The 16,564-nt window shown below is 44.7% G+C and overlaps 1 protein-coding gene across 1 annotated transcript; it reads left to right on the forward strand.

Annotated features, from left to right (window-relative positions):
• Positions 1–482: 482 nt before the first annotated feature.
• Positions 483–1,496, forward strand: LOC133824127 (actin cytoskeleton-regulatory complex protein PAN1-like). The gene is made up of 2 exons (XM_062256998.1): positions 483–617; positions 1,002–1,496. The coding sequence occupies exons 1-2, from the start codon at positions 483–485 to the stop codon at positions 1,494–1,496; spliced, it is 630 nt and encodes a 209-aa protein (XP_062112982.1).
• Positions 1,497–16,564: the final 15,068 nt, after the last annotated feature.

Consider the following 16,564-nt stretch of genomic DNA (forward strand, 5'->3'; position numbering starts at 1 on the left):
GCGACCTGTTACTGCACCGGTCCCTCCAGGGAAGGGAAAGAAGAAGGCCTCAGAGCCTATTCTTGAGTCGTCGGACGAGAACGGTACTGATTTTTTGCTTTTAGATAGCCTGCCTATTCTCTGTCACCTTTTCGACAGGGATGGCAACTTTAAATACCCACCTGCTTTAAATTCAAACTTCTTCAGGCTAGAGAGTGAGTGTAGCACTAGTAAAGTATATAGTGTAGCGACCAGTAATTGTAGCTCGGGTATTATACTTTCAATTTCTCTGCCCTTGTTTCCTAAATTTCGCAAGTTCCTTTTATTATATTGCCTGACTGTTCGCTTGTTTATCTTTTGCAGACATGCCTGCCGAATGTGCCTTTGATTTGTACACCAAATTGGCGAGCAAGAAAAAGTTCCACAGGCGCTAGTCTGGGGAGGGCTGCAGCAATCCTCCCGTGAAGAAATCTAAAACAGACAACCCTCCTGCGTCTACTCCAATGAAGGAGACAACTCCTCCACCAACTCCTGCTAGGGAGGCAACTCCTCCAACTCCAATAAACCCAGATCCCCCGTCTCCGGTCGGACAGACTCCTCCTCCAGCTCCAGTCGACCCTACGCCTCCAACATCCACTGTCCAGTAGTCGGCTGGTCGTCGGGAAGAAGCCTCGGGAGACGACCTCACGGGCGTGGTGCTCAACTTAGCCAAAGATAGTCTGTCTAGAATAACGAAGCACCGCCATATCCGAGAGGCGATTCAGGAGACAGACTGCATGGGAGTTGATCAAGTCTTCAACTGCGCACTGACGAAGTGCTTGTCGTAAGTTTCTTTCTTTATTGTACTTTATGAATTTTCTTGTCGATTCACCCCTACTGATAGCTTTGTCTCTTTCTGATCGCAGGGAGTTCTTACCATGACTTCTGGTTGGCGCTGCTCGAGGACGCTGACCGTTCAATTCGAAAAGAGACTTAGCGATCAGCTTAGTGTTGCTGAGGCTCAATAAACCGAGCAACTCAAGGGGATAAAAGCCACCCATGCTGAGCGGCTGAAGGTGGTTGAAGCGAAGCATTCTGATGCCCTTAAGGAGGCCAAGGCGAAGCATACCGAGGCCCTCAAGGAGGTTGAGGCAAAGCACCTCGAGGCGCTGCAGGTGACCGAGGCCAAAATCGCTTCTCTTGAAGAAGAGCTGAAAAAGAAGGATGCGAGTATTGCCAAGATCACTGCATCCAAGGAGCAGTATAAGGAGACTTCACTTATAAATTACTGGGAAGCCCACAAACTTCAAGATGAGCTGGAGATAAGCCGCAAGGAAGTTGCTGCACTGGAGGAACAGAATGCCCGCAACCTTGAAGACTATGAAGGGACGGCGTTCGAGTGTTTCTACTTATTCTGGAAAAACAACCCCAGTGCTAACTTCTCCTATCTTCCAGACCATATCAGGGAGGTGGAGTTGGCTAGGTGCGTTGCTCGTCTAGAAGAGGAAAAATTCCAAGGTCTCCAGAGATTTCTTTAGCGACCGGGATCGAGGGCGCCCGAGAAGAAGCTGGAGATGCAGTCGATCAGCAGCAGAAATCGCCACAGGATCCCCTGGCTTCTTCATAACTATCTTTTTATTTTTGAATTACATGACCTACAGGCCATGATGTAAAAACAATTTTATTTATGTTTTAACTTTTATTGCTGCACTGGCAGCTTTTCTCTTTTTATTGAACAATTACATCCGAGCAGTCACTGCTCGCGGTGTAAAAGAATTCATTTTGATATTATAATATTTGCATTTTATTATAACATATGTTTGCATGACCGAACTTAGGATAGTAATTTGGTTTGGTTTAACAAAATACAAAATTTTGAGAAATACTCTAAGTACCCTACCATGCTTTCACTTATTTTGCTCATGTGTCTACATACCTGTCGATATGCTTTGCTTACTAGATGCCTTATATGCCCCCCAAGTGATTGAGGAGCTTTAGGTTCTTAGTCACTTGCCTTGACCAAAACCTATTTGAACATTACTGCTCGGAGCAAAGGAATTAAAACGAAATTACAACAAAACAACACACGTAATGAGCAAATACTTGTAATAAATACAATAATTGGCAAGAATGACTGGCTGCGCACAGTCCCTTATATTTCTCATATTAAAAGGATAAAACATGTATGTACGAGTGATCAATGAGATCTTACACTTGTTAGCGATCAGTCACGTAAAATGACTAACCCTTTTCCATAACTTGTAAAAGTAAAATTGATACAAGCCAATTCTGTAAGAAGAATTGTTCACTGATAGTACTTGCGCAGGTGTTCTCCATTCAAATAGCGAGGAACAAGATCTCCATTTAAGCGAGCAAGTTTACAGGTGCCTGAATGGAGGACTTCTTCAATTTGGTATGGTCCTTCCCAGTTTGGTCCGAGTACTCCAGCAGCCTAGTCGCGGGTGTTTAAGAAAATTCTTTGCAGTACTAGTTCTCCAATATTGAATTTTCTTTCACGCACTTTAGAATTAAAATACCAGGCGACTTTTTGCTGGTACGCAGCTACTCAGAGTTGGGCTTGCTCATGCTTTTAATCAATCAAGTCTAGGGATTCCATCAATAGTTGGCTGTTAGAGCCTTGATCGTACATGATCCTTCGATGTGACGGCGGATTAACTCAACAGGCAACATAGCTTCATACCCATAAGTCAGTGAAAATGGAGTATGGCCTGTTGCTGTTCGGTGGGATGTTTTGTACGACAAAAGGACTTCAGGCAATTGTTTTGGCCATTCTCCCTTAGCTTCTTCTAGTCTTTTCTGTAGAGTATCTTTTAGCGTTTTATTGACTGCTTCGACTTGTCCATTTTCTTGGGGATGAGCGACTGAAGAAAAGCTCTTGATAATCCCATGTTGTTTGCAAAAGTTTGTGAATAAATCACTATCAAACTGCGTGCCGTTATCTGAGATGATTTTCCTTGGCAATCCATAGTGACAAACGATGTTTTTTACCACAAAATCCAGCACCTTCTTGGTCGTTATGGTTGCGAGCGGCTCGGCTTCGGCCCATTTAGTGAAATAATCGACGGTAACCACATCATACTTGACGCCGCCCTTTCATGTGGGTAAAGATCTGATTAAATCTATATCCCACACTGCAAATGGCCACAGACTTTGCATCTGTTTCAGTTCATTAAGGGCAGCTCGCGGGATTTTGGAGAACCTCTGGCACTTGTCGCACCTCCGTACAAATTCCACTGAGTCTTCATTCATTGTTGGCCAGAAATACCCTTGCCTCAGGATATTTTTTGACAAGCTTTGCCCCCCAGCGTGGTCCCCGCAAAAGCCTTCGTGTACCTCTTTCATAAATTCTTTGGTCTTCTCTTTCGAAATACATCTGAGGAGTGGCATTAAGTATCCCCTTCGATACAAGATTCCGTCGACCAGGATATACTTAGCAGCTCGCCACTGAAGGGTCCAGGATTTGTTTTTGTCTGTTGGTAACACGTCTTGCGTTAAATACTTTATGTATGGTACCATCTGTGTATCTGTCACCTAGATAACTAGAGTGGTCTCTTCTGCTTGGATGCTTGGTACATATAGTCGTTCAACTGGCACTATGTTCAGAGTATCAGCATCTTTCGCACTTGCTAACTTGGCCAAAGCATCAGCGTTTGAATTCTGGTCGCGAGGTACTTGCTGAAGGGTGTACTTTTCAAATTGCGCCAATAGATCCTTTGTTTTGTTTAAATAAGCAACCATCTTTAAACCTTGGGCCTGGTACTCTTCCATGACTTGATTTACCATCAGCTGAGAGTCACTGTAGATGTCAAGTACCTTTATATTCATGTCCATGGCTAATCGTAATCCAGCGAGCAACGCTTCATACTCAACTTCGTTGTTCGAAGCTATGAAGTCAAACCTAATTGCGCAGTGAAATCGATGCCCTTCAGGCATAATCAAGATCACCCCCGCCCCTGCGTGATGCTCATTAGAGGAGCTGTTTGTAAATAACTTCCATGAGGGAGGTTGCTTTTAAGACTCAGGCTCTTTAGGCTCTTCGGTCTGCTCGCTATCTGGAAGTTCAGTGAACTCTGCAATGAATTCAGCTAGGGCTTGCCCTTTTATCGCTGCTTATGGCAAGTAAGAGATATCGAACTACCCAAATTCGACCGCCCACTTCAATAATCTGTCTGTGGCTTTCGGCTTTTACAGAACTTGCCGAAGAGGCTGGTCGGTCAAAACCGTGATTGGGTGAGCTTGAAAGTAAGGCCACAGCTTCCTAGAGGACAAAATTAAGCAATAGGTTAACTTTTCAATAGGTGGGTACTGCAGCTCCGCTCCAATTAGCCTTTTGCTCACACCTTAAACAGCCTTCTGGATACCTTCTTCTTCTCTTACTAAGACAACACTAGCAACATATTCTGTAATCACCAAGTAGACAAACAAAGTTTCCTCATCGACTGGCTTCGATAGAATGGGTGGTTGCGCCATGTGAGTCTGCAATGCTTGGAAAGCCTGCTCGCACTCCTCCATCCATTCAAATTTCTTGTTTCCTCTAAGTACATTAAAAAATGGAACGCACTTGTCTGTTGATTTTGAAATAAATCTACTGAGAGCGGCAATTCTTTCGGTCAAACTTTGAACATCCTTAATCTTTGCTGGCGATTTCATATCGATCAGGGCTTTGATCTTCTTGGGATTGGCTTCAATTCCTCTCGAGTTAACTATTAATCCCAAGAACTTCCCTGATCCTACCCCGAAAGAGCATTTGAGGAGATTCAGCTTCATCTGATATTTGTTCAAGACATTGAAGCATTCTTCCAAATCCTCTATATGCCCTTCTGCTTCTTCGACTTAACCAGCACGTCGTCGACATAGACCTCCATGTTTGTGTCAATCAGCTCCCTAAACATGTGGTTGACCAGTCGCACCAACATTTTTCAAATCGAAGGGCATTACTTTATAACAGTAAAGCCCGGTGTCAGTCCGAAAGCTAGTGTGATCCTCATCAGGTGGGTGCATACTAATCTGATTATATCTGGAGTATGCATCCATGAATGAGAGAATCTCGTGCCCTGCAGTGGCATCGACCAGATGGTCGATTCTTGGGAGTGGGAAACAATCTTTAGGGCAGGCTTTATTAAGGTCTGTGAAATCCACGCATGTTTGCCATTTGCCATTTGGCTTGGGAGCTAGTACGGGATTAGAGACCCATGATGGATAAAACGCCACCTTGATGAACCCATTCTCCTTCAGCTTCTTGACTTCTTCTTTTAGGGCCTTTGATCTATCTTTGTCGAGCAGCCTTCTTTTCTGTTGCACTGGTGGAAAACTCTTGTCGATGTTTAGGACATGGCTGATGACTATAGGGTCTATTCCAACCATGTCTTTGTGCAACCAGGAGAAGACTCCCTGGTTCTTCCTCAAAAACTCCACCAGTGCTTGTTTTGTTGTTGTCTCAAAGTTTTTACCGACTTTCACAACCCTGGTCGAATTTTCTTCATCGAATTGGACCTCTTCAAGGTCCTCGATGGGTCCTATTTCTTCCTCAAAATCCCCAAAGTGAGGATCCAAGTCTCTATCCTCACTTTGGGCAACGCCTTATTTGGTGACATTATCACTTGACTGGACCTGAACATCAACTGCCATTTATAACTCCTTTCTGGGAACATCTCTCGACACACCTTTCTTTGCTTTGGTTATCGAGGCATTGTAGCATTCCCTTGCTTCCCACTGATTTCCCAATACGCTTCCTACCCCTGCGTCTGTTGGGAATTTCATGGTAAGGTGCCATATTGAAGTGACAGTTCGTAGGTCGACCAGAATTGGCCTCCCAATTATAGCATTGTATGCCGAAGGACAATCAACTACTATGAAAGTAGAGAGTAATGTCCTGTTAGCAGGTGTAGTACCTGCTGTAATTGGAAGCCTAATCGACCCAGTTGGGGCGAGCCCTTCGCTGGAAAAACCATAGATGGTTTGGTTGCATGGCTCCAGGTCCATGAAGGACAGCTTCATTCTCTCCAGTGAAGACTTGTATAGGATGTTGACCGAACTCCCTGTGTCAACCAACACCCTCTTCACCATCATTTTGGAAACTTGCACGTCCACGACCAGCGGATCGGAGTGTGGGAATCGTATGTGCTGGGCATTGTTTTCAGAGAAGGTTATCAACTCCTTCTATGTTCGAGCCTTCTTTGGTGCTCGATCCTCCACACTCATCATCTCGATGTCCTGGTCTTGGCATAGGGTTCGAGTGTATCATTCCCTTTCCTTCCCACTGTTCCCTGCAAGGTGTGAGCCGCCGCAGATGGTGAGTAGAGTGCCTGCCACAGGAGCTAGCTGTAAAGGTGGCGAGCGTTGGCGTGCAGGCACCTGCTCGTTGCCACCTTGAGCCTCTCGCTGAGACCCTCCTACACCTCATACAAATCTCCTTAGATGTCCCTGCCTAATCAGGAACTCAATCTCATCTTTCAACTCGTTGCATTCGTTAATGTCGTGCCCGTAGTCATTGTGAAAATGACAGAACTTCGTCGTATCTCTCTTGGAGATATCTTTCCTTATAGGTGCGGGTCATTTATAAGGCATGTTAGAGCTGGTCTCCTGGTAGACTTCCGCTCGAATTTCGACAAGTGTCGTCTAGCTGGTGAATCTCGGCTCGATCGATTGCCTTTGGGGCGTTTATTCTCAGAAGCTGAGGGTTCATTGTTCGTCCGTTTTCCACCATTTCTACCATTTCCATTCCCGTTGCCATTGGGTTTCTCCGACACGTTAGCGGCCTTGGCGGGTTCTTCCTTTGGCCCCTTGTCTTTTGTTGGCGATTTCCCCTCATTGGCAATCGCGTCCTCGAGCTTGATATATCGATCAACCTGATCCAAAAACTCATGGGTACTTCTTACCCCATTCTTTCTTAGGCTGCTCCAAAGGGGTGAATGGCGCCTAACCCCAGCAGTTAGGGCCATCATCTTGCCTTCATCACTCACTGTCTTGGCTCCAGTGGCTGCTCGCATGAAGCGCTGGACATATTCCTTTAAGAGCTCTCCCTCCTTCTGGCGTATCTCGGCCAGCTGGTTGGCCTCTATGGGGTGTATGCGACCCGCATAGAATTGTCCGTAAAATTCCTTCACGAACATCTCCAAGGATACTATACTAACAGGAGGGAACTTAAAGAACCACTTCTGGGCGCTGTCAGACAGTGCTGCAGGGAAGATCCAGCAGTGGGCATCTTCCGACACTTTCTGAATATCCATTTGTATCTCAAACTTGTTAACGTGAGAAACTAGGTCTCCGTACCCATCAAAGTTCGGCAGTGTTGGCATCTTGAATTTACTGGGGGTTTCAGCCACAGCAATCCTCTGTACAAATGGAGTGCCCCTCCTTCTATCGTACTCTATGTGGGACGTTCGTCCCCCAACCAGTTGTTGTACTGCCTGGTTCAGAGCATCAATCTAAGCCTACACCGCTTCTGGGACCGCAGGAGCCACCTGTGCCGGGGGAGCGTACTCATCATGCCTTTCACGACGGTCGTTGAGTATGTCCCTTAAATCATCATCCCTACGTCTCTACTCGCTAACTCTTATCCGATCAAAGACGTTCTGCTGCCTAGGCTACCCTCCAGCATTATGGCTTGCTGGCCTATTTTCTCTAGGTGGGGGGCTTCTGCCTCCACCTCTTTCCTCATTCCTCCAACCAGCATTTCCTCTGCCGGAGTCGGCTTCATTATAGTCATGGCCATCTCTAAACTGTGGCTGACTACGGCGTGACCGGCTGTTCACGCTATTTCCTCCTCGGGTTGGCATTTCCCGAGTGTCAAGGGGAGCCCTGCGCTGGTCGTTGGGTCCCCGGGCATTATTATGTCGTGGGGGGCCCCTGACCACAGAGTCTGACTCGTTGTTCCTTCTATTGGCAGAAGGACGCTGTCCCCTGCTCAGTGGATTTGGCTATTCATCCCCTGGGCGTCTAGGGCTGCGAGGCGGCTGCCCGGTCCTATTCTACCTCGGGCGCTGGGGATTGCCTCGACCAGCCTAAGATGGAGGTTGTTGCTCAGGATCCTTAGCTGGGACATCATCCTGAGCCACAAGCGGCAGCTTCGGCCTTTGAGGGCTTGCTGGCTGGAGCGGAGGACTAGGATTGGGAGCTCTTTGAGGCGGCGCACTCGGTGGCTGATCTGGCTGAGAGGCTGGTACACCTGACTCTGAGCCAATGGATGGCTGCTTCGAGAATGGCCATGGCATCCCTCTGCCAACGGTCCATGTCCTCTTGTCGCTCACTTAGCTCCTAGCGCTAACGTTCAATTTCTCTCTGCTGCAGCGCCATTGTCTCTGTGGCATTCTCCTTATTGGCCCTCAGATTAGCCAACTCGTTCTGCAACACCCCTAGTGTTGCCCTCAGTGTTTCCGAATCTAACTCCTCCTCTTCAAACTCTAAATGTGGTTCATTCTCAGCCACATTTGGGGGAGGAGGTTGGGATGATGTAGCACTAGCGGTCTGTCCAGCTCTCTTGGATGTCTTCGCCATTAGATTTTCTTACAGTTTTTTTATCAATCTCTCAATGAAAGCACCAGAATGTTGACCCTCGATTTGGCCAACGACATGGAGTCAAGAATACGACAGGAAAAGAAATGACAATTAAGAGTTTAATCTAATGGTAAATAAGAAACACCAACAATTTATAGTGGTTCGGCCCCAATGGATAGTAATGACCTACGTCCACTTAGTGCTATTATTAATATTGAATCCCAATATCATGATCAAAGAACTAGGGTTCTTGAGTTTCACAAATCTCGGGAGAATTACAATAAGATGATGGATAATCGCACTATAGGCTCTCTCTTTCTCAATATTCAGGAAAAAGATTCAAAAGATCCAAAGTCCCCTCCTTTAGCTATTTCATGGATATTTATAGGCACAAGGGGGGTTACATGGGCCATTGGGCCTTAACTCTCCTTAATATCTGAGTATCAAGGTAATAAAGATGAAATAATCAGTGTAATTATTACAAGATCACAATCTTATAAGGGAATAAACCGAATCATATGACCAGCCTGGTCGTACCTAATAGTCAATCTTGATGAAGCAATGTGTAGCTGGTCGATAACCGAATAGCACCGCTTTATTTCGATTCTGCCACGTGTCATCCACGAGTGAGAAATCCTTGCCATGTCATCAGCAGCCATTTTTGGGTAAACACTATGCTTCATCTCTGCTATATGTTAAAACTTATCACAGATATGTAGAAAGTTTGCATATAGGTTGAGAACTTTTTATCTTGAAAAAGAATTAGGATTGTTTTAGTTTACCCGCTATTAGGATAGAAATTGATGAATTATATGTGATGATTAGTAAGATTAACAGGTTGAAAAGTTTATGAAGTTAATACCCTAGGTTTAATTATTGAATCAATTTTTATAATTGCATAGTTTCTTTCAATTTTCAGTTTTAGGTTAAAAATCATTATATTTTCAACAGCTAAATAGAAGGTTAGAATTGGTTATTGGTACTTGATTGATAGTCTCTGTGGGAACAATTCTTATTTACTAACTATATTACTTGAATCGATTGTGTATACTTGCGCATTATATTTTTGCTATCAGGTTCTAACCAAAAACATTGGTTCAGGTTCATCCTTTGTTCCTCATTCTCATCATTTTTTCTATAATGATCGTGAAAGGGATATGGTTTATTATGCTAACCGTAAGGTTATTTGTGAAAAGAATTTTGATCTTGCTGCTCATAGGATGGTTGGGGTGATTGGTATTTTTCAAGAAAGAGAATGGTTAGATTCTTTACAGGGCTATTCTAGGTATGTTGATCGGGTTATCAAAGAATTTATGCTAACAATACTGATGATTTTCTTAATCATAATTCCTTTATCTATGACAAAGTGTATGTTCGGGATCATTGGTTTTCTTTTATAATGAAAGATAATGTTGATGCCCTAAACTTGCATGTTAGTGTTATTCCAGATACACTTGAATTTGATAAGGACTTAGTTTTTTCTGAGCTTGTGAAACAAAAAGTATATCATGGAATCCAAGCACATCTTTCTCCATTATTGATCTTAAATATACCTATACTGTGCTTATGCGTTTTGCTCCGTCCAACTGGATGCCCTCTTCTAATCCATTTGTTATGTCTCAAGATTCAACATTCTTTTTGTTTAAGATTGGTTATGGTGCTCAGATAGATCATCGTACCTTAATTTTGGATCAAATTATTTCTCTAAGGAAGGTGAAAAAAGAAGGGGTTCAACTTGTTATTTCCACAACTTATCTTTAAGATTTTGTCATCCCACAAAGATGTTCTACTACCAACTGAGTCTGTTGAGGTTCCTCCTCCTGGTCCCACTGTAACGCCCTGGCTACCCCAGGACAGTTACGGTGAACGGTGAACCGGAAATTTGACTCGCTACCCGAGTCCTTTGGTCAAAAACGTGCTCTAAGTGTAATTAACAGGTCAAGGTATAAAACTGATAAAAGGAAATGGAGATTTTCATTACAAACTGCTCTGCAGAGCTAAACAAAACATTTACAAGTTGTTCTCAGTACAAAATGGTCACTACTGTTTTAAATTTACAATCCCGCCGACCTAAGCGGCAAAAATAGGGTAAACCCCCTAGTTCCTCTGAGAACTCCTTGGCCGTGGTGGTCAAGCGGCCGCATATGTACACATCACCACATCAACTCTCCACTCAAGGCTAGGTGAGCTTTTCTTTCCCTTTACCTGCACCACACAGCACCCATGAGCCAAAGCCCAGCAAGAAAACATAACACTTTATATAAACATTATCAAATGATTATCATTATAATCACACTGAGCATAAAGCTTCAAACAAATAAGTGAACATCACATGATTCAAGTGGGAGAGTGGCTGCTAGCTAAGCCACTAGCCTCCAAGCGCTTATTTCTTTCATCGTCCCTCGGGGTCGGTCTGGCATTAACGCTCTTTGAGTCATTCAATGCTAATAGTCGATTAGATCTAATCTCTGTTGGCTTGCGTGATCCACGCTAAGGCCGTTCTGACTAATGAGTCAGCGCTATGTGACCAGTGTCCAGTATCACTGCCGAACCTGACTAATAAGTCACAGCTTCACAGCTGATACTAACACCTTTGCCAATTCTGACTGATGAGTCAGTGCAACGTGACCAGTGCCCAGTGCCACTGCCAAACCTGACTAATGAGTCACAACTTCACAGTTGATACTAGAACCTTTGCCAAACCTGACTAATAAGTCAATACCACGCACAAGTGAGCAACATATGCTAAGCATTCTATATTCAATCCATGTCCATATTACACAACCAACATGCCTCACGAGTATCCATGCATGTCACACTTGGGGTGCAATTTTCTTACCTCTGGTTCGAGCTAGATTGAATAAAAGAACAACCCTGAGAACGATCGACCTTGGTCCTTTAGCGGTTACCTGGTCATAACCAATTATGGGATTCCATCAATAAAATTAACAATAAAAGGTTCCCAAACCAAAACCTAACCTCCGGGACATCAAACACTACTCAACCGGGTAGTAGGTTCAACCTCGAGGCCTTAGGTTTGAATTCCCATGCTAAAAACACTATTCTGGCCTAAATTTCCCAGTTGGGCCGCGGCCCTCCCCAGCTGTGCCGTGGCGCGCCTCCAAACAGAGGCGACCACCCTCCTGACAGGCACCTTGGGCCGCGGCTCACCTATGCCAGGCCGCGGCTCAATAAGCTAAAATGCCCAGAATTCAGCACACACCAGCAAGCATCCTCCTACGTTTTTCCTTAGAACCAGCCCTTCAAACCAACTCAAAACCTCTTCCAAACACCCATTTAAACCTCCAAACATCACCCATAACTCTCCCTCATCATAACCCAAGTAAAACACCACAAAAGCTCCCCTTGATTCCAACTATCCACTAGCAATTACAAGCTTAAAACAGAGTATAACCAGAAACACAATGGATAAAACTCACCTCAAACCAACTTTGAACCCTCTCCAATGGCTAAACCAAGTCTACAACCTCAACCTTTAAGTTCCCTAGCTTAATTCCACACCTTGAGCTCAAAACTCCTAAGAGGAAAAAGAGAGAGATGGACGTACGGGAAGGATGAAGAAAACTCTGTTTTTGGTTCTGTTTTTACAGCCATCTAAAACCATATATATCCAATTCCCAAATCACTAATATACCCCTAGGTCTTTTAAAGCTTCTAAAACCACTTCAAGGGTAATTTTGGCATTTTCCACCTACACCGTTAATGATAATTAACGCTTCCCAATTCCCGCTAATCTCAATATTCTCAAACACCAATAATTCACATCCCGTTACCCTTTAATGCCTGGTAACACTCTAATCCTTAAAACTCCCCGAGACTCACCCCGAGCCCCGAGCTTAAGCCTGATATGACCAAACCGATAATTAACATTCCTTGATCGTCTCATGCCAAATGGGTCGAACAAACCCACATCATAATGTGGTCTCAAGATATATCACCAACATGCGTACAAATAATCAATTTACCCTCAACGGGCCAAATTACCATCAGACCCCTGTAATTAGAAATATGGACTCACATGCATGCATTTCACATCATATCATAATATAATCATCATATACATGCATTTATCAATTAATAACATAATTAAGCAAGTATGGCCCTCCCGGCCTACTATTCACGCCATTAAACACATTGGAGAATTCGGGGCATTACAACTATCCCCTCCTTACTGAAATTTCGTCCCCGAAATTTACCTGAACAGCTCGGGATACTGACTCTGCATATCTGACTCCAGCTCCCAGGTCGCCTCCTCGAACTTGCTGTTCCTCCACAATACTTTAACCAAAGGTATTGTCTTATTCCTGAGGACCTTGTCCTTTCTATCAAGTATCTGAACTGGCTGCTCCTCAAAGGAGAGATCTGTCTCAAGCTCCAGATCTTCATAACTCAGAATATGGCCCACATCAGATACATACTTCCGAGGAGCTGATACATGGAACACATTATGCATGGCAGACAACGTCGGAGGCAAAGCCAATCTGTAAGCCACCTGACCAATCCTCTCCAGGATCTCAAATGGACCTACAAATCTAGGACTCAGCTTGCCTTTCTTCCCAAACCTTCTCACCCCTTTCCATGGTGAGACTCTGAGGAAAACATAGTCTCCTGCCTGGAACTCCACGTTCCTACGCTTGGGATCTGTATAGCTCTTCTGTCTACTCTGAGAAGCAAGCATTCTAGCTCTAATCTTCTCAATAGCCTCACTGGTCCTCTGAACTGCATCAGGACCTAAGTATCTCCTTTCTCCTATCTCATCCCAATGAATGGGAGATCTGCACTTCCTACCATACAGCATCTCATAAGGTGCTACTCCAATGGTAGATTGGTAACTGTTGTTGTAGGAGAATTCTATCAAAGGCAGATATTTACTCCAAGAACCACCGAAATCCAGCACACATGCTCTCAGCATGTCTTCTAAAATCTGAATCGTCCTCTTAGATTTCCCATCTGTCTGAGGATGATAAGCTGTACTGAACTTCAATTTTGTCCCCATGGCTTTCTGCAAACTCCCCCAGAACTTGGAAGTAAAAGTGGGGTCCCAATTTGACACGATCGACCTAGGTGCACCATGGAGCCGCACGATCTCTCTCACATAGAGATCTGCATACCGATCAACTGTATATGTAGTCCTCACTGGCAGAAAGTGAGCTGACTTGGTGTAGCGATCCACTATCACCCAAATGGAATCATGCTGACTAGTAGTCCTGGGTAAGCCCACCACAAAGCCCATTGTGATGTCTTCCCACTTCCACTCTGGGATATCCAGAGGATGCAATGACCCTGCCGGCCTCTGATGCTCAACCTTGACCTGCTAACATGTCAAGCACTTAGCCACATACTCTACTACATTTCTCTTCATCCCCGGCCACCAATATAATGATCTCACATCCTAGTACATCTTCGTGGTGCCTGTATGCAAAGAGTAAGGTGTAGTATGAGATTCATCCAGAATCTCTCGCCTCAATGCAGTGTCTAACGGAACACATATCCGCCCCTTGTATCTCAACAAGCCTACCTCAGACACTGTATAATCTCTGGTTGCTCCAGCCAGAACATCCTCTCTAATCTTGATCAGCTGTGGATCACACAACTGACCTTCTTTGATCCTTTCCAACAATGTAGACTGTAGCGTAATGTTAGCCAACTGGCCCACCAGCAACTCTATACCAGCTCTAGTCATATCATCCGCTAACTCTCTGGCTATCAGCCTCATACCATGAATCTGCCCCGGACCCTTCCGACTCAAAGCATCAGCTACCACGTTGACTTTTCCTGGGTGATACAAAATCTCACAATCATAGTCTTTCACTAACTCCAACCAACGCCTTTGCCTCATGTTCAGGTCTTTCTGGGTGAAGAAGTACTTCAGGCTCTTGTGGTCTATATAGATCTCACACTTCTCTCCATAGAGATAATGCCTCCATATTTTCAGAGCAAAAACCACAGCCGCCAACTCCATATCATGAGTAGGATACCTCTTTTCATACTCCTTCAACTGACGAGAAGCATAAGCTATAACCTTCTCTGATTGCATCAAAACACAGCCCAAACTCTGATGAGAAGCATCACAGTAAATCACAAACTTCTCCTGATCTGTCGGAAGACTCAGAATCGGATCAGTAATCAATCTCTGCTTCAGTTCCTGGAAGCTGTTCTCACATCTATCTGACCACACAAATCTCTGGCTCTTGCGTGTCAGCTCAGTCCAAGCACTAGCAATCTTCGAGAACCCTTCCACGAACTGCCTATAATAACCTGCCAATCCTAGGAAACTTCTAACCTCAGAAGCATTCTTTGGCCTTGGCCAATCTCTCACCGCTTCGATCTTTGCTGGATCCACCTTAATCCCCTCCTTACTGACAATATGCCCAAGAAAGGATACCTGAGACAACCAGAATTCACACTTCTTGAACTTAGCAAACAATCTGTGTTCTCTCAGTCTCTATAGAACCAACCTCAGATGCTGCTCATGCTCTGACTCAGTTTGAGAGTATACCAGAATATCATCGATGAAGACGATCACAAACTGGTCTAAATAATCCTTGAACACTCTGTTCATCATATCCTTGAAAGCAGCAGGGGCATTAGTCAATACAAATGACATAACTAGAAACTCATAATGCCCATACCTGGTACGAAAGGCAGTCTTCGGTATATCTCCCTCCTTGACCCTCAACCGATGATAACCAGAACGAAGGTCGATCTTAGAGAATACCTTCATACCTTGCAGCTGATCGAACAGATCATCTATCCTTGGCAAAGGATATCAGTTCTTAATTGTCAACTTATTCAGTTCCCTGTAATCTATACACATTCTCAGAGAACCATCTTTCTTCTTTACAAACAGAACTGGCGCACCACCCCAGGGTGAGAAACTAGGTCTGATGAAACCCATATCCAGCAGCTCTTGCAACTGCACTTTCAATTATTTCAACTCAGATGGGGCCATTCTGTATGGTGCTTTAGACACTGGCTCCGTCCCTGGTGCCAGTTCTATAACGAACTCAATCTCTCTGTGTGGTGGCAACCCTGGCAAATCCTCTGGAAACACATCCAGAAACTCACATACAAGTCTAGTGTTCTCTGGTCTCACTGGCATGACCTGAGTGGTGTCAACCACACTGGCCAAGAATCCAATGCAACCCCTCTGCAGTAGATCCCTGGCCCTCAACACAGAAATCATAGGAACACGAGGTCCATGCACAGTACCAACAAACACAAAAGGATCCTCACCTTCAGGCTCAAAGGTGACCATCTTCCTTCTGCAGTCAATAGTTGCCCCATACTTTGTCAACCAATCCATACCCATTATCATATCAAAGTCAGTCATAACTAACTCTATCAGGTCCACTGACAAGTCTCTGCCCTCTACTGTCACTGGCAAAGATTTGACCCATCTTCTGGACACCACTATCTCTCCAGTGGGTAACAAAGTACCAAACCCCACAGCATAGAAATCACATGGTATACACAACCTATCAATAATGCTACTAGCAACAAAGGAATGTGTAGCACTAGAATCAATTAACACATGATAAGGGGTTCTTGCACTAAGAAGCTGACCTGTAACAACTGAGGGGGAAGCCTCAGCTTCTGCTTGAGTCAACGTGAATACTCGAGCTGGGGCCGAGCTGTCCACCTTTCTGGGTTCTTCTTTCCCTATCTGAGGGCAATCTTTCTTAAGGTGACCCACTACTTCACACAAATAGCAGGCCTTTGCCCTACACTCTCCCAAATGGCGCCTCTTGCACCTAGGGCATTCAGGACGAGCCTTCCAGGCTTCATTGCTCCCAGGACGACCTATTGTAATACCACGAGGTCTCCTGTCAGGACCTAGAACTGGGAAGGTATCAAGAACCTTCCTCTTCTGATCACTGGGGCCAGCACCCCTACCAGAACCAACAAATGGAGGAACTGTCCTCCTGAAATCCCTTCTGGCTGCACTGTCACGCCAGATCTTGATCTCTGCACTCTCAGCTGTGAGTGCCTTCTCCACCACCTGTGCATAAGTAGTGACTCCTACCACAGTGGTGATGCGAACGTCATGGGCTAACCTGGGTTGTAG

Source organism: Humulus lupulus, chromosome 3 (assembly GCF_963169125.1).
Source record: "Humulus lupulus chromosome 3, drHumLupu1.1, whole genome shotgun sequence".
NCBI lineage: Eukaryota > Viridiplantae > Streptophyta > Magnoliopsida > Rosales > Cannabaceae > Humulus > Humulus lupulus.

Excerpts from the sequence above, each read along its gene's own strand:
- LOC133824127 (XM_062256998.1), top strand. The coding sequence starts at position 483 with ATGAAGGAGACAACTCCTCCACCAACTCCTGCTAGGGAGGCAACTCCT. Across the intron at positions 618-1,001 it reads CTACGCCTCCAACATCCACT|GGGATAAAAGCCACCCATGC; the intron begins GTCCAGTAGTCG and ends GAGCAACTCAAG.